Source organism: Neopsephotus bourkii, unplaced genomic scaffold (genome assembly GCF_033783945.1).
Source record: "Neopsephotus bourkii isolate Nb327-2 ecotype Australia unplaced genomic scaffold, CSIRO-AGI_Nbou_v1 NB_860, whole genome shotgun sequence".
Taxonomy (NCBI): Eukaryota; Metazoa; Chordata; class Aves; order Psittaciformes; family Psittacidae; genus Neopsephotus; species Neopsephotus bourkii.
In genome coordinates this window covers 278,984-297,564 of record NW_026901356.1, presented here as the reverse complement: position 1 = coordinate 297,564, position 18,581 = coordinate 278,984, and the positions used below count along the sequence as shown (strand labels likewise).

General features: G+C 40.5%; 1 protein-coding gene across 2 annotated transcripts; it reads left to right on the top strand.

Annotated features, from left to right (window-relative positions):
- The first annotated feature begins 476 nt into the window (after positions 1 to 476).
- Positions 477 to 17,173, top strand: SLC5A12 (solute carrier family 5 member 12). 2 transcript variants are annotated; one of them, XM_061356563.1, is made up of 15 exons: positions 480 to 1,108; positions 3,210 to 3,275; positions 4,360 to 4,411; positions 5,678 to 5,745; positions 6,784 to 6,938; positions 7,991 to 8,131; positions 9,734 to 9,863; positions 10,218 to 10,306; positions 11,499 to 11,611; positions 12,771 to 12,838; positions 13,181 to 13,267; positions 13,934 to 14,115; positions 14,327 to 14,430; positions 14,636 to 14,757; positions 16,301 to 17,173. In XM_061356563.1, exons 1-15 carry the CDS (start codon positions 752 to 754, stop codon positions 16,457 to 16,459), a joined length of 1,893 nt encoding a protein of 630 aa, XP_061212547.1. In that variant the 5' UTR covers positions 480 to 751; the 3' UTR covers positions 16,460 to 17,173. The 2 variants fall into 2 exon arrangements, with proteins under 2 accessions (XP_061212549.1, XP_061212547.1); XM_061356565.1 differs by lacking the exon at positions 13,934 to 14,115 and having other exon boundaries at positions 477 to 1,108; positions 16,301 to 16,466.
- The last annotated feature ends 1,408 nt before the right edge of the window (positions 17,174 to 18,581 follow it).

Genomic DNA, 18,581 nt, shown 5'->3' with positions numbered 1-18,581 from the left:
CAAACAGTGGGGCTCAAACTGCATTTCTGCTCATGTGGAACTGCCCTGGGCTCACAAAGACCCCAAGGCTTGTCTACAGAGCATGAGAGGAAAGCGCCATGGTCACTTCTGAGAAGTAAAGGCTCCAGTTCTTTAAGGCAGCCTTGACTTCCAGAGGGTCTACACCAAAGAGCACACTTCAAATGCAGAAGGACAATTCTGAACCCTATTGCTGATGTTCAAGTTTAGTTTTTAACCACATGAGGGAATTGCTCCTCTAAAAGCAAACTTACCAGTGAGGTTACAGTTCTGTACATGGACCTTTCCTTCAATTTGCTCTCCTTTATTTATTTCTTTATTGCTCTGATTTTCTTATTTAAAAATGCTGAGAGGTTAGAAAAGAGTCGGATCAAGTCAATGTGTCAGGCTAATGTTTAACCATAAATTAACACCTCACAGATAAAAAGGGAGCATACTACAGATTTCAGAGCTGAATCTGCTGCCCCAGCCTGACAGAAGCTTCAGTAGCGCTAGGGTCTAAGTGCATTCAGCACCTTCCTAACTCATTCTTAGCTACTTTTTTCTTCCTCCTTAGGAGTGAACTGTGGAAAAAAAAAAAGTCTCCTAGCTGAATAGTCTCGGTTTGTTTATGGTTTATCATTGATGAGCTACAGATAAGATTCAACTTTGCTGCCAACCGAGTTCATCTGTTCAGAACAACAGCTACAGAAAACCAGACTCCTCAACACCAGAGAATTGTCCAACCGCTGCTATGTCAAACTTTGTAGGTCCAGAAGTCAAAAAATTTGTGGCTTGGGACTATGTTGTTTTTGCAGGGCTGTTTTTAGTCTGTGCTAGCATTGGAGTCTTTTTTGCAGTTAAAGAGAGAAAAAAGAAAACTTCAAAGGAATTTTTGGTGGGTGGTAGGCAGATGACATGTGGACCAATAGCTTTCTCTCTCACATCAAGCTTCATGTCAGCAGTGACTGTTTTGGGGACACCCTCCGAAGTCTATCGTTATGGGGCATCCTTTGTGCTGTTCTTTCTTTCATATGCACTTGTCATCATTTTTACAGCAGAACTCTTTCTACCTGTATTTTACAGATCTGGCATTACAAGCACTTATGAGGTAAGTAAAAATAATTTTAAAAGACACTATTTTAATATAAAAGTCTATATCATGCATATAGATATTCATAGAGAAAAAGCTCTGACAGAAGATTTTTTGCAGTGTTTTACAGAACAAATATATCAATGCACTAATTCTTTTTCAAACCAGGTGGCATTACTCAAACTGGTTATTCATACTGCGGTAAGTTGAAAGAACAACTTAAGGGTCAGAGCTCCTGTTATGCATATACAGCAAAGACAGGAGATGGGATTACACACCAGCACCAAAGGAAGTTACAGCTGAAAAGTATTTTAAGTGTATCCAAATGCTTCTGGTCTTATAAGCAACTATTCCACTTATATATATATACATGTATATATGTATATATGTATATACCTGCTTTTGCAGAGTAGGTATTAAAGACAGACATTAAGAACAAAATTCAATAGTATCCAACTCAAACTTGGTCTAGAGCTGGCAATTTGGTCTAATTTAATATTTGAGATCTAAAAAAAATAGTCAAGTAGATACTTGATAACCACTGTGATGCAAGGAAGGAATAAAGAGGAAAATGGCTGCAAGTCTCCTTCAAAACAAACCAACCAAAACCGAACCAAATCAAACCAGCTCAGGGCTGGGGAATGAATTCAGGTATTCTCTAGGAAATGAAATTAAATGAACAACCTCTGAATTTTCTAGAGGTTTTGCCTGGCATTCCTCCTGGAACACATTATTTTCGTCATATGACGTTTCAGTAATTGAGAAAAATCAAAATACACAGCCAACCTTGTGATGTTACTGCTAAGAGCACAGTGTGCAGCCCTTACCACCTGCACACCCAGAGGGCAGCTACTGAGCATTCGGGAGTAGTCCTTTAGTCACTTTAATCAACAGGCTCAAATTTGGTCTCTCTTGTTCTTGAGCAGTTTGAACCAAGCAAGAATTGGATGAAGAAAGCTGAGTGAGTTCATGAGGAAGACTTCTCATGTTCTCTAAGCTCAAACCCTAGGAGCAGCTTTGGTCAAACAACTCTGCCTAGGTATTTGGAAGTAAGTCAGTTCTAGGTTGGAAAAAAGTAAAATTGACGATCTGCTGCCACTGCCACAAGTAACCGCATTTTCTAGCTGGTTTCGGTGCAAGATCAGAGAACGAATTACTCTTCTCATTTGAACCACCAAAGCTGTCATTGCACCCAGAGAGTCCCCTCAAAATGACTCTGCTGGCTTGAGGAATTATTTTTAGAAACAAGTTACATAAATTAGCTATTTATCTGTATGGCAGATTGTGGGGCTTATTATGCAAGAGACATGAGAAACATGAAAATGAGCAAAATTAATAGGAAAAAAGCTGCTTTGGAAAACTATACCTAGAGGTTTGTAAAAGAGACAAGGCTTGTACAGCCTGCGCCTGGAGTCTGCTGGGAGCACACGGGACTATGGCCCGAGGAAAGATCCAGCCCGTCCATGGTTAGAAGGGATGCTGCCACAGATGTAATTTTTTTGGTCAGCTCTACAGAGAGGCTCCAAGTGGTGACTCAGGTTTAAAAGCTGAGCTTTTGGGGCTAGAGAGCTACTCACCTCTACAGTTATGTGGTAACTAGAGACACTTCCCTACATGTAGCTGTATGTCCCTAAGAACTCCACTTGCTGCTCCATGTTGATGATGTGCAGACTGAGACAGGGCAAGCAAGAAAGCCAGTTTAGCTCAATCACTGTGGAACTCTCTTCTGTGTTGCTTCTTCTCCATCTGTTCCACCACCACTTTGGTCATTACAGGAGTCAAACCACACTATTTCTCCTAGAGATGACCTCAAGTTTCCTCTTCATACAGGTGGAATATACTTTCATTTTAAGTTTAAATTTCTCTTCCTTTCAGTTATTCCCAATACAAAGAATACTGAGTATTGCAACCCAACATATAACTTCAAGTACCTGTTACTGATGAGAAGATTTTTCACATATAATTATCACTATGAGTAATAATAATCATGCTCTCCTGCTCATTACTTATAGCAGCAGTGCCAGCTGCCAGTAATTTTAGTTGCATAGAAAAAAGAAGGCTAATAGCTGTGTCACAGGTGCTGCATGTGCAATTTACTGAAATTCCTCTTTTTCCCTAGTATTTGGAGTTAAGATTTAACAAGATTGTCCGTCTTGCTGCAACACTGATCTACATCCTGCAGACGGTGAGAAGCCATTGACTCTGTTTATGCCTATTTCACTCAACATTTCTTTTGACAGACTAATGTCAGACTGCACATTTTCTATAATGAGATGTTTTAATGAGTACTCTTTTGTCCTGTAATTTTTTACTTGGACTGTGAATGTTAAAAAGAATGAATGGCTGCTTTGCTAACTTTCTAGCTTTCTTAACTTTTCCTTGTTTAGGATTAAAAATGCCATTTTTGTTGTCTTTGAAACGTGCATGTTTTGCTGAACTCTCACAGCTTGTCAGATTCTTGATCTCATTATGTTCCCTTGTCTCTCTTTCCAAATGAGTGGATTCTGTCTTTCTTGAAAAGCTAAACGAGCTGTACTGAGTACATTTACTTAATCAATTACCATTTCTGATAGCGGGGTGAAGGTATCCCATTTGAAAGCTGTTGCATGTGGCGTCTCCCTGGGGGGGATGCCCAGGTAGGACCAACCCGGTCCCAGGAGGTACCATCTCAAAAAGTCACATAGTTATGTATTTGATGGAAAGATGAATTTTATGGGATGTTTGAAAACATTTCTTTCTACCTTAATTCCATTTCAGTCATTTCAAAACCCTTAGGAACAGATTTGAGCGCTTATGTATTTTCAGGCTTTGTTTCTCCCTCAGTTCTGTCAGAACATATGCATGAGAGCATTGAGGCAGCTACTTTGAAAGGCTTTGAATAGAAAAATGGATGTTTAAATTCCAAGATCAATGCACCTTATTCCAAGATCAGTGCACCTTATTTCAGTATAACTGTTTGTGTTTTCCCAAGAGCTCCTCTTTCTACTTGACTAGGGTATTTTTGTCATCTAGTCATCTTTGCAACTGGTGAAATAGGTAATACCAAAGCAAACAATGGTCCTTTGATCAGAAAGGAATTAAACCAGTGATTTTGTTTTGTAAAGGTTGAAACAGAAATCCAGATACAGTTAAATGAACTGATATAAAGAAACCCCCAGATCTCATATTTTGCTCTTCTAAATAGAAAATTATCCCTGAGCATTTACACACACCTTTTTTTCATTAAGTTGGGTTTGTTGTTTTTTTTTTTCTTCATTTTTCTCCTCCAGATCCTTTACACAGGAATAGTAGTTTATGCTCCATCACTGGCACTCAACCAAGGTGAGTTCCCATGCTGCACTACACAGCTATCCCAACCAATCACACAAGGCAAACAGAATAAATGAAGTGAGGAAAACAAAGTAAAAAACAAACAATCAAAAAAACCACAAAAATTCTGTGAGAAGTTTTTTGCCTGCTCCTCAGAGCTCTGCATTTCCCATGCCTCACATCTCCCTCACACCAGTGCATTAGCAGGAGCTTCACATTTGCTGTTCTGCTCTGCTTTGCACTCAGTAACCACCTAAAGAGGTTAGCAATGAACAATTTCTCAACATCCTTACAAAGTTCACAGTACAAGCTGACGATCCAAGACCGTGTTCTGTACTTTGATTCCCCTCTTCCCTGTCTCCCGTGCTCAGGTTCCCATGGGCATTACTCCATTCCCTGTAGCTGGAACCAAATACCATGCTGCTGTCTGTCTGCACACTTCAATTAATCCTTGCAAACTGGACATACAGCTTCCATCATAACAGATGGGAGTAGTGATTTTACTGCCATAGGGCAAAAAAAATCGTGATGGCCTAATTCCTGATATGATCAAAATCGAGGCTCTTCTCATTGTTTGACGTCTGAGTTGTGATCAGTTTGTCTGACCGCACCTTCACACAGCATAAAGCTTCCTTCCTCTGGAGCTCAAATGAATTTTATGTGACAATTTGTGTTTGTTGTTAGGCCACATTGACTCTGCTGATAAGAGAACCTTTACAAATAGATATGCCCTCATAAACTACTCCTGGTGGGAGACTTCAGTATAAGCCAAAACAGAATTTCAGCATCTTTTGTAAAGTAACTTTATGAACTAAAATGTACAGGAAAACTGGTTTTAATGCAGCATATTCTAGCATTAAACTGTTTTGGCTTGCAGGGAATGGAATTTAGTTTGGGTTGGGATTTATTGTTAGGGTTCCTTGGAAATATCTGAAGAACCTGATTACTTAAGGGAAAATTCTGGACTAAGAACAGAAAGCACTGCTTATAAGCTGTGTCCCATAGGAATGATGTTCTTGCTGTGTGCGATTCCTCTTACATGTTACTTTTGCACACCTGAAAGTTAGTTAAATCAAATTTGCAAGAAAACAACAATGCAAACCAGTATCCAGAAGCATTAAGAAACCTAAACAATGCAGCAAAGCTCCTAATAGACACAAAAGAGTAAAATAATACTTGCTCCGATCCTTCTAAAGCTAAAGGATCATAGCTTTTCTGTTACCATCCAGGCGGCCTACCTCCATTTCACTAACCATTTGGTTTTCTTTGGTTTCACAGTCACTGGATTTGATCTCTGGGGCTCTGTGATTGCAACAGGAATTGTCTGCACTTTCTATTGCACCCTGGTACGTGACAGGCATAACTGAACAGCTGGAACATACACTGTTAATTCAACCATGCTTCTTACTTGACAGGCTATTGCAGAAGGGTGGCTTCTACATACATTCCAACTGACTGAGGTTTAAAGTAGGAGAACATAGAGATAAATTTCTTTTAGACTCTGTGGAACAGATAAGTCTATTTGGAGAAAAAATTATTTCCTCTCAAATCCTGTGCTGTATGTCTCAAGGTTTAAACCAAACAGTTTGAAGCACAGTCCAGATAAGGAGGTGATAACCTTCCTCTGCCACACTAAATCTTTTGAGAGAAGATGATTCTTCTTATCTTTTACAAGTTATAGACTGAAAAACATCGCAATGAAAAATGTGCCTCTGGTGTCACCCCAGATTAAGAACAGAGTGATAAAACCTAGGAAGGCCAATCAACAGGTCACAGAGAGCTTTTCTTCTGAGTGGAAGCAACAGGAGACCTAGCATTACAAAAAAGATAAACACTGTTGTGGAAGCAGCAGAGGGCTCAGGACACAACCTCATTTCTGTTCTCATTACCACTATGGAATCTGTTCACTATTCCAGTCCACCCTTGCTGAAAACACTTGTTATGCTGCTCTAGTGCAGATTTGATCAAATATGAAAGCAGCTGTGGAAAAAGCTGAATCGAAAACTTTCTGGAGCTCTTTTTCCAAGTTAGGCTAATTGTGGACCACTGGGCTCAGAGGATTTTAGAAAGTGCTATAGGAAGTACAAACAGACCAGCTTGTATTCCCTAAGCTTTTAACTTAGGGGAAAAAAAAAGAAAAGAAGCATTTAACTGGAAGTCAAACATTTGCATATGACTGTAGACAAACCTTTCAAAGCTATGTCATTTTCTAGCCTGCAAAAATACAGCCTTCATGGGAGAATATGAAGTTTAAGAGCCCTGATTTGCTAGATGCTCTACATACAATTTCTGAGCTCCTGAAATAAGGGGTCTTTCTATCTTTTGCTGTATTTGAACAACAGGAAAGAAGCTAAAAGCATACATAAAAGCACTATTTGTTTTAGGGTGGATTAAAAGCCGTTGTTTGGACAGATGCTTTTCAAATGATTGTCATGGTGGTTGGCTTCACAACAGTTTTGATTCGAGGAACGACTCTGAATGGCGGATCAACCAAGGTCTGGGAGGTTGCCTATGAAGGATCACGATTAAACATATTTGAGTAAGAAAAACACAGTGCAAACCTTTTCTTTTTTGCATATTTAACATTTAGAAATTATACCCTCACGAAGTCAGAAAGAGTCAGTCTTGTTACTATATTATCAGTGAACAATCTCAGTAATTCAGAAAAGTCCATTCCCTACTTCTTTGATTCTTGGAAATGCAGTTGACCATCAGAAGAACTTAACTCCTCTTTCTATTACCCTCTTTGATGAAATCAAAGCCCTCCTGAACTGAAAAGGAGCTTTGACATTTTTCTTTGTGTAGCTACAAATGCAGCCCAATTATTCCTTCCAATTATATGTCTTTCAATTTCTATTCATAAATCTGGGACTTCGTGTTAAGTACGCTCACCACAGCAGCCAGCAATGGTGCACCACTGCACTGGGATAGAAAACTGACCTTCCTTTAGCTATTTGTGGCATTGACTGAAAAGTTCATTGCTCAAGGCAAGTCACTGACAGAACATAGCAGCAAGGTCAAATGTTATCTGCTATATCTATCAAGATTAGCAGAATTGCAAAGATGACAGATGTAAGATGTACTTCTACTGCTTAGAATTACTGAGTAATGAAATTTCACTGTTGATAAAAAATAGATAACACTGCAGCTACAGCAATTTCTCGTAAAGGAAATGACACATCATGGTGATTTAACTAGGAATTTGGAGGACTTATACAATTTAGCAAGTGGTTTTGTTTCTTGCAGAGGACAGGGTCCCAGGCAGGATGGCTTGCAGGTCTGTTGATCCAGTGTGACACAGATCTGAAATCTGAGCATAAGCAGCCTTATAAATGTGATTTATCTCAATCATTCTATCCTCTGCATGATATATGTTTATCTTGACTTCATAGCAACATGTTCCAATATAAGAGTAAAAAAACTTCCAAACTTAACCACAGTAGACATTTTCTGCGTTTGATACATACTACTGATGCAGTACTCCCAATTCAGAGGGTAGGACATGGTGGATAGTTCTGAAAAATCACCTGCCTCTTGCTAAAGAAATGTGTGTTTATGTAAGTGAACTGAGTTGCTTTTTTTCTCTTTTAGCTTTGATGTCGATCCCTTGAGACGACATACCTTCTGGACAATTGTTATTGGGGGAACATTTACATGGCTAGGGCTCTATGGAGTTAATCAGTCCACAATCCAGAGATGCATTTCTTGCAAATCAGAAAAGCATGCTAAACTGTAAGTTACCTGCCATTAACCTGTTCTAGCAATCAAACCTACTGATGTGGAAGTCTAAGCTTGTCAGGTTTGTCAAAAAATAGCTATTTTTGCTCTGACAGTCTCATTCCCTCTGGCCCTGAATGACATAAGTAAATGCAGAAATAAAACCAGGTAGCCATTAACCTCTTGCAGTTTACTACTTTGGGGTCAGGCTGCAAAATTAATCCTTGGAAGCAGAGTATGGAAAAATGCTAACACAGAAGCTGTGCTGTCTGCAACTTCATTGGTAAAATGTATTTATTAGAATTGTGGCTTTGCTGTCTTGTATTAAAAGTGGTTAATGATTCAATAGAGCACTACAGTACAAGGTATTATTTAAATAAAATTAAATCAGTAAGTTATTAATGCTCTAGAGCATAAGAATAATTAGAGTCAATGGTAAAGAGCCAAGTGAAACTTCAGAATATAGACACACAGGTCTTCCTCAAAATCAGCATTAGTATATGCATAGCTAGATACCAAACCACCAGACTTTCTTTTCCACATGCCTAGCAGTAGTTGCTTGCCCAGTTGGCTAAAGCATAAAGATTGGTAGGTTAGCTTTTGTGCTAGCTGCAATCATACTCATTTTTCTTAAGGTCATGCTGGATTATATAAATTTATCCTGTAGAAAATTTAGTCTTTGAAATACAGCAGTGAGAGCATCACTAGCAACAAGTTCTGAAAAGAACTTCAGGTCCCAGTAGCACAGCTGTGAATTGGCCCTAGCAAGAGGCCTTGCATAAGGTAATGCCCAAATACAATGCAGGTTATGTAAAACCTGCCAGCTTTTGGGAGCTACAGGATTACTGAACCACAGCCACGCAGGCTCCACAGCAGATGCTGTCACTCACACCCATTCCATGGACTAGTGAAAAACAACCAAGTGTGTTACTTTGCATGGCAACTTTGCAATCATGACAGAATGCCTACAATGGCTTAAAAGGAGATGTTCAGGGCTTTAAGTCCAGCTGGCAACTAAACATCACTCCGTCACTTGCTCACTACTCACTTCTTCTCCCTGGTGGGATGTGGAGAAGTGAAAGGGAAAAAAAGGTAAAACCCTTTGGGTTGACTTAAAAGCAGTTTAATAATTAAAATAAGGTAAGATTTTATTATAAGGAAATAGAGAGGAATGAAACAAACCAACCAATCCAAATGATGCACAACACAATTGATCATCACCAGCTGACTGATGCCCAGCCCAACCCCAAGCACTAAGACAGGAGAAAACCAACAACTCACAACAGACAAAAATCTGCTCTTACAGGGGACAGAAGGGGCAGACCCAGTGCTTGGTGCTGCCCACTCTGTGTCCAAGTTACTGGTCTCTTCCAGCTGTATACCCTGAGCCTTCATCCTTGCCCTATAGCAAGGCTGTATGTTTTCACATTTTTTAAATCAGTATTCCATACAATTTATTAACCTGCTGATGCCTTTAAGAAATAAAAAATAGTTAGCTTTGAATTATACAGCTAGCTGTGATTAAGGTGTCTCCCTAAAAACTTAGAAAAAACCTAACTTGTAACAGTGTTTCTATATGCATTTTGTATCAAACAGAATTTCTCTGCTTTGTTATAGGGCACTTTACCTCAACTTACTGGGACTGTGGACAGTCCTGGTGTGTGCAGTGTTTTGTGGCTTGGTGATGTACTCTCATTACAAGAGCTGTGACCCTTGGACTGCTGAGTTCATTTCAGCACCTGATCAGGTACAGATACCCATTATTATAACAGAGCTGCTTAGGACCCAGATGTAGCACACATGAAGACAATTAAGATTTCCTGGGGTGCTTTATGTCCTGCCAGCACTCAGACACAAAGGTGGCTGGTGAATCAGGGCTAGAATAGATCTTTTCTGGTTCTCCTTGTTCTCTTTTCTGGTTCTCCTGTGCTACCCTGACTGAGCACTTCCTCGAACAACATCCTCTTAAATTCTGACACCTCTTGTTAGTTGGAATAAACCCAGAATTTAGCAACATGCTCCACAGCAACTACTTCTTTTCCATTACCCAGGAAAATCTTAACTAACTGCTTGTGTTACTCTTGTGCTTCTTCTACCACAGCTCATGCCGTATTTTGTTATGGACATTTTTTCCTCGATGCCAGGAGTCCCAGGACTGTTTGTTGCTTGTGCATTCAGTGGAACGCTAAGGTCTGTGGTCCTGAAGTGACAGTTTAGCTGCATACAATTGATTTCTTGAAGACACAGAATGAGGTTAGGACATGAAATCCAAAGAAAAGCCCAGCTGTTTTACCCAGAACATTCTAGGAAGCAGCAGTAGTGATTTGCTGATTTGTATTATATTTATGCCAAAGTCTAGCTCAACTTTGCCAGCATCTTTTTATCCCAAGTATGTTTTAGAATAACATTACCAATACAGACAGCAGAACAGAAAACCTAAGCTCGCTTTCTGAGATACCTGTGGAGCTGCCTCTGGTGAAATTGCCTTTACTGAACCTAACTGCCACCATACCCCAGATAGGGATGCTTTGCTTTTCAGTAAGTCTATTTGTACATAAAGCAGAGTTAGACGAGGAAAAAGAGAAGTCTGCATGGAGAACTTTTAAAACTTCTTTAGAACTTCAGAATCTACAGGAGTGCTGCATCTTATTGTAGTTTTTACCCTCTACGGGCCAAACATCAATACTTCATAGGGCGTTTGAGAGAAAGGAGTCAAGCTCACAGTGGTTGCATGTGAATAATGTCAACCTCCAACAGACTTTTTCTAAGGACTCTTATGTGTAGAAAAAGCAAGACAGACCTATCAAAAGAGGGGAAGGGGAAAAATGCCATCAAAAATCCCTGTGTAAAAGGCACTGGCTTCTCCTGGCAGGAGACTAAGAACAGAGTCGAGGGCACAAAGTATCAGATACCATGCTGTAGGTATGGACCTTGCCATGTTATCAAAACAAATTCACAGAGACTGTATTCACCAAATATGTGTTCACTCATCTACCTAAAAGAACCAGCTTATATTTTTCAGTTCTGAGAGAAAACACCCTGTTCCTCCACAAAATGCCTGTTATTCCTAGTTGTCACTGCACATCCTTTCATTTGTAAGTGAGTAGAACTTTTATTCTGGAGCATGCTTGTATTTCGAAGGACTTGCAGATTGGCAAACTGAAGGGTCAGTCAGGATGAGTTTCTATCTTCTGTGCCAGCATGAAACAGAGCCCCTTGCAATCCCAGAAGGGACAGAAACCTCATCAACATCAGTAGCATTTATGAAAAATACTGTGAGATGTACAGTTCTTGAAGAGTATCAGTGCTGAACAAGAGGAAGCAGCTTTTTATAAATACATACTGTTTATTATTTACTTAACATTCTTCTAACTTTCTACAGCACGGTAGCTGCCAGCATCAATGCTTTAGCAACTGTTACCTTTGAAGACTTGGTCAAGAAAGGTTTCCCAAATCTCTCCGAGAGGATGAGCACGTGGATCAGCAAAGGTTTATGTAGGTACTCTAGATGGGATCCATTTCTTTAATACCAAAAGCATCCATACCCACAGCTGCTACTATTGTAGGAGAAAATAGGTCAGGATTTTATATACTTTGAGCCTTGAGAGTAGCTGACTCTCAGTTGGCTCTGAAAGCAGCTCTGCACGTAATGAAGGGCATTGCCTAGAGACTCTTCTTCAGAAACACACTTGTGATTTAGAAAGATCAGCCTGGTGTGTCAATAAAATTATGCATTGGCACTATATGGTACAGAAACAAATATCGACTAGCATCAACTGAAAACCTCTGCAAAACTTGTTTCTACTGAAAATATTGGGGAACACTCTGGGATCTTCTTTACAACACAAGAGCAATATCAGTGTAGGTTTTTGTCACATTAATCTATAGTAACATTAAGAAATATTTTTAGTAGGCAAATAAGACATTTCTATTCAGTGTTGCATAAGCAGGTTGTTCAGCTTTTCAGAGAGAAAACAAAATTTATAAGAGAAATGAAAAACAGGTCATTAACATCAAAGTGGTTTGAATTTTAAGATACTTGTAAGAATTATTGCAGTAATATTATAACCCTTTCATAAGTACTGTAATAATACCATAACCATTTATTGATGTTAGTAACGGTCAAATAGGAGCCAACCCAATACAATTTCTTTTCTGCAAATGTCTCTAAATTTCACTATTCCTGCTTTTCCTCTTATTACTTAGCTTTTGCTCTCAGGACCTAGAAAGACAATGTTTATATCTGAAGCCAAGGTGTGTTAGCACATTAGGCAAGTTTCGGTTGGCTTTACTCAAGACTGATACATACAGAGTTTTGACTCCCAGGAAATTAAAACTGTGTTATCATTGCTCAATTCATTTATTAGGTTATTCTAAAAGTGTTACTTAAAGGCAACAGAAACCTTTCTACATCAGGCATAACTTCTAACTTAATTTCATCACTAATTTCTGCTTCATCAGAAAAAAACAAATAATGAAAAACACAACAAAACTTCACGCAAAACGCCGCTGTGTGCTTAATTGTCCACTTCAAGTGTCAAAGCCCAAAGTGCAAGTTTCTGCTTACTGCCGGGTCACTTCAGACACTAAATGAATTATAAATCATCCACTCTATTAACCAGCACTGACAACCTCACTGCTTCATCTTTTTCAGGTGTATTATACGGTGGCCTGTGCACTTCGATGGCTGCAGCAGCATCTCTGCTAGGAGGAGTTGTGCAGGTATCTCTTGCCTCAGAAACACCATGGGCTGAACACGAACAAACAGAAAGGCAACAAACTGACCAAATAATGCTGACAGCCCTGGGGACTCCTGGATTATCTGAACAATTTCTGTGTACACTTTGCTGAGAGGAATAACTAGGGGGGAAAAAAAATCATAAATCCCCTAATTTCTTCACTGTTTACCCACTCCTGGGAAATGATACTGTAATGCCATCCTCAACTGTGCACTGAAATCACTGCTCGTCTCTTCACCCCCACCATTTCACAGACCGAAAGCAGAACTGCTCATGCTCCCTCCAGATGTTGCACTAAGCTTCTGTCTCTTCTCTGCATCACCAGGCTTCCCTCTCCATCCATGGGATGTGTGGTGGGCCCATGTTGGGATTATTTACCCTGGGAATTGTGTTTCCTTGTGCTAACTGGAAGGTAAGGAAAAAAAGTCCTGCTCTAAAGAAAACCTCTTGGTGTTGTTTGCTTAAAGCTCCATCTTGAAAATTGTTTGGCTTATTTAGATTTAGTCTTTGGGCTGCTTTTCAGATTTAGAGCCTAAGGAGTTAAGATGTGCTTAGAGGTCCCTTTTCACTGCTGAACTTATCCCAGTTGAATTCAACTCTACCCAGCTGTGGAGTAATTGCTGATTAGATCCACATGAGGGTTGGGTTTTTTTGTTTGTTCGTTTTCTAATTATTTTTATTTCTGAGTTTCTTCTCTTTCATTAAGAAGACAAAGATATTTAGTACTTGCCCCAGCCTATATTCACCTTGGGATGCACAGAACAATTTCAATTGCTCTGCCTTTGCTAACTGAAGCAAAACACAATTATGAACTCACTTCATATTGCCCCTTGAGCAGCCCAATCCCATTTACCCAGCAGCAAAACTAAACTCTGAGTTGCAGTTTTGATCATCAGTTTTGCTTGAACTCCTATTACTAGAGCACAATAAATCACTCTGGTTTATACCTTGGTTGAGAGAAAATAGGACTGATTTATACTGACAGAGATCAGTGATCACCTATTCCTCCTTAATTCACGTTCACAGAGAAGCCTTTCCCATGCACCACTTTTAACACGATCTTTCTATACCTTCCAAGGGTGCTATGGGAGGCCTCCTAGCTGGGATTACTGTAGCTTTTTGGGTCGGTACTGGCGCTTTCATTTACCCTGCTCCACCAACAAAGTCCATTCCTCTGCAACTGTCGACTCTCAACTGCACATTAGCTAACAGCACCGAGGCACTGATGACAGCAGCAGCTCCCACAGCAGCTCTAGACAGGTATTTTCCCTATAATTACAACCTAAACCTGTGTTTTAGCACAGCATGCAGCCTGAGCCTGCAGTGCACTGCCAGTAAACACCAAATGGGATGGGAGCACACTGCCAGATCATATACCAGCTGCGGTGTTAGCTGTATTTTTCTGCCATATTTGAGACATCTTAAATGTACCCACTGGTCATCACTAGCTGCTTTTGTCACCTCTTCACAGACCTCTGCTGGCAGACACCTGGTACTCCCTGTCCTACCTGTACTTCAGTGCCATAGGCTGCCTAGGCTGTGCCATCACAGGGCTGCTGATAAGCTTTATAACAGGTCGGTATTTGATCTATATATGCATATATAAATGCTTTTACACAATAATCTGACTCAGCTGTTACAAGAGTTCTAAAAAAGCCCAGCAAGCAGCTTGGGAGAGGCTCAGGAGAGGGCAGTGGGCTCCAGTCCTGCTCCACCCCACCTCATGGTCTGAGACACCCAGCTATCCATACGTTTATGTATAATTCTTTTTTCCTTTCAGGACCCAACAAAGGAGAAGATATCCCACCAGTGTTAATCCAACCAGTTTGCAACCTGTTTTGCTTTTGGTCCGACAGACTCAAAGCTCTGCTCTGGTGTGGTGTGCGGCACGACAGCCAGGAGGTGAGTACCTGAGCCCACAGCTCAGCCCTGCCATGGCACTGGTGCCACAGGTGTACATGAGGTAGGCACCACACGAAGAGCATGCCAGCCTCCATCAACCCCTCTGTAAAGTTATGCAAGGGATGCTGCATAGGATCACAGACTGGAAATGAGATCAGCCAAGCCCTAAACAGTGCTGGGCAGCAATAAGTTACCAATCTCCCCTGTCTACACAGCACATGGGCTGTGGAGACAAACAGCCCTTGGGACAGCTAGCAGCCCATGGAATGGTGGCTGAACTCCTGCTCCCTGCCTGCCTTGCTCTACCAGCCAAACAGGGACAACACTGCACTTTGCACCCTGAGAGCAGTTCACTGAGCTCCTGCCCCTCCCACCGAGCCAGAGAATAAAACTTGAGCGCTCTCCTGCTGATACTGCCATTGCCACCTTCAGACCTGGCAGGGCTTCTTCCTTCCAGGGCAGCACTACTGGCCCATCAGCTGCAACCACCAGCACCTGAGGGGCTGTGGCCCACCACCTCCACAGACACAGGACCAACTCTTCCACAGGTGTCTCTGGGCTTCATGAGCCATGCAGCATGAGCATCTCCTCCTCTTGTGCTGCTGTAACAGTACCAACCCCCTGCCACGGGCAGGGTCACCTTCTGCTAGGCCAGGTTGCTCCAAACCCCATCCAAGCTGGCCTTGAACACTGCCAGGGATGGGGCAGCCACAGCTTCTCTAGGCAACCTGTGCCAGCGCCTCACCACCCTCACAGGGAAGAACTTCTGCCTAAGATCTCATCTCAACCTCCCCTCTGTCAGTTTAAAGCTTTGTCCTATAACTACAGAAAACAGTATGAATGTTTTCAAGTCCTTTAGAGTACCCTTTAAATCCTGAAAGTAACTTTTCAGCTGCAAGGCTCACATAGAAACTATCCTTCCAGGCAGCTTAAGTTTGGCATTAAAGCTGATGGCTTCATTTGGACAGCAGCTGTGATGCCTCTAGATTTGCCTCAGCTGTTTCACTTGGCTTTTAGGTGCTCAACATAACTTCATCTAGAACTTTCCTGAAGCAAAAGCTAAAATCTCAGTAAAAGCAAAATCACATATGCATTTATTGGCTTGTATTTGCTTAAAATGTAGAATACTGTTAATCAAGTATTTACAGTGTGAAACCACTGAGGCAAGTGTAGGCCAATCCACTAAAATGCACATAAAAATGCAAATGAAAATCTAAATTTAAGTGTTCAGGAATGCACTGAGGGCACATTTAAAGACTTTCATATGAACAGAGTTGTTATGAGAAGTTGGTTTTGTGGCTTTTGCCAAAGACTTTCCATGGGGAAATGAGAAAATCAATGGTTATGTATGGAGGGGACACACACTGAAGAGTGCCTGTTTGTGGGTATGAGACTCATTTTATGTAGTGAAGTAACTCCTCAGATTTATAGGAAAGGATGTCAGAATTTCAAACTGCAACAAGACAGCCTTTAGCCAAAGGAAAAAAGCCATGAATCCAGACTTCAAACTACTGAGGTATTGTTTTTGCTTTGTCTTTTTCAGGTGGGCTTGGAAAAAAATCTGCCTAAAGTTACTGCAAATCAAACTGGAACTGATGACACCTTCAAGAATAGTACTGACAAAGAAAACAAATGCCAGTTCCCTGGTTACAATCCCAAGGAAAAATCCTATACCAATATGAGCAGAGAATCTCGCCTCTAGAAGCTGAGAGACAAGGGACATTTAATCAAACTCGATGTCTTCAGCTTTAGAAATGAAGAGGTTTGAGGTTTTCTTATCACATTTACCAGCTTGCAGATGACCAAGAGGGATGAATTGCTCTCTATAGCAATTAAGGTTAGATTTTTATTTATGAATTTCATGACAGACCTGAGAAATCATCGGACAGTGGGGTTTTGGAGGCACTGCTACTTCAGAGGAAATGCTTCATGAATCTTGTTGTGGAAGCTCCTCCTTGGAAGTAGCTGCAATACATCTGTATCCCATGCTCCATTCAGTAACCAGTCGTTGAAGGGAAACTTGCAAAGGGGAACTTGAGATAAATTAAAATTTTAGAGTAGCTTCTGAGGTCTCTCACTAAGGTGAGGCTGTGAACTGCCCTCTGAGGGAGGGGAAAGAAGGGAGGTCAGGCTGAGATAGTATCTGCCTATTTCTAGGTGTCACAAAAGGCCTCCTCGCAGGGATATTGTATAGACCAGACTGGTCTTTCAGCGACCGAGTTGTGTTTGCTTCCTCTGTGGAACTCAGATTTCTTTGTAACGTCTTACTGTAAAACCTACAGGAGAGAGTAACAAATTTGACTTCAAATGTGGGATAGTTCTTTATCCATGTTAGTCTTGGAAAGACATCCTTTCAGTTCAGAAAGCTCCCTACACCACCTCTATGCAAGAAAGAAAATAAAATGACAGTTGATGATGATGCCTCCTGATTGAAAGTATTGAATTTTGAAAAAAATACACACAATTGTGCAAAATCAGTGGTCTGATAAACCATCTTGGAAGGAGGTACGTAGCCCACTAAGACTCTGTTCCAGTGAGAGATTTTCTCTAGAACTTGCCTCTGTAAGACAAACTCACCTTGATAAATGTTTGAATGTAGTTTTTTGGATGAATGTTATTTGTGTTCATACAAAGCTTGTAATTCAATGACAACTTAGTTATGGACCCAGCTGATAAATTGAGCTCCTGGATATACTGAGCTCCTGTTGCTTTGAAGAACCCAGCTGTTGCTTTTGCTTTATCAGTGACCATCTTTATGATACAAATCTAGGACAACCTGGTCCTTGAAGTTACTTCCCCCATCTGTTTTCATGCCCTACCTCTGGAAACAGTTTCAGGATGTTCAATTAGAGAACAGAAAGTGCAGTCTGTAAATGACACTGCTGTCCTTGTGTGGGGCAGTTTGTCAGTAAACTGAGAATTAGGTCAATATTTGTGTTCACCCTTTTCACCCCACATTTATAATATCATAAAAATTTTCAGCTGAGTCTGGCTGGCGGCCTGTTGTCTCACATGGCATACTTTCATGCTTCCAGACTCAGTATGGTTAGCAAGGTAAATATAAAAATTCAGTAAATGCTATTGTATCATTTATATCTCATGGCCACACACATTATTGGTTATATTAGATTAGGAGAGGCTAACTATCGTGTTTAAAGATGTGAAAGAATTCTGGAGTAAAAGTGGTTCAAAACAACCATTGTGAAGCTACATAGCTGGCCAGTGGATGAAAAAGCCCTCTGTACTGGTATAGTTGGTGGATATCTGATGCAGAAACCTCTACCTGTGAAAACAACCAAGTCTGCTCTAAATATTTCTCAAGGCACTTACTCATTGCAGTATTATTATGCTCTGCATGCTGTATTTTTTCACAAGTTTAGCATTTTCACAAATTTAACATTGGATTCACTGCAGATTTTTTGTCCTTTCCCAGAAGAGTATTCTCCGAATCAGCTAGAACTGCATTCTCTCAAAACATTTTTGAAGAAACATCCTCGAGAATTTCTCTTTAACTTCATGTTTCTGAGATAGTTTTTTTCAACTAAAGCTGCTCATCAAGCACAAGTGATTCCTGTATTTGTAAAGGAGCCAGGCATTCCAAGCGTTTTACTAAATCCTACATGTATAATTAATGTATGACAGCTAAAATCATTAATTGCTAGTTCAGTCTTCTACCAAGATACAAAGATGTGGCCTACCAAAACTGGAATACAGAAAAATTACCATCCTGCTTAAATATTCACACCGGTGTTGTTTACAGTTATCTTCTTCTCATTTCATTTACACCCTGAGCCACTGATCCTTCCAGAGAAGAGCTAGCCTGT

Excerpts from the sequence above, each read along its gene's own strand:
- SLC5A12 (XM_061356563.1), top strand. The coding sequence starts at position 752 with ATGTCAAACTTTGTAGGTCCAGAAGTCAAAAAATTTGTGGCTTGGGAC. Across the intron at positions 9,864-10,217 it reads TCATTTCAGCACCTGATCAG|CTCATGCCGTATTTTGTTAT; the intron begins GTACAGATACCC and ends CTTCTACCACAG. Across the intron at positions 10,307-11,498 it reads GCATTCAGTGGAACGCTAAG|CACGGTAGCTGCCAGCATCA; the intron begins GTCTGTGGTCCT and ends AACTTTCTACAG.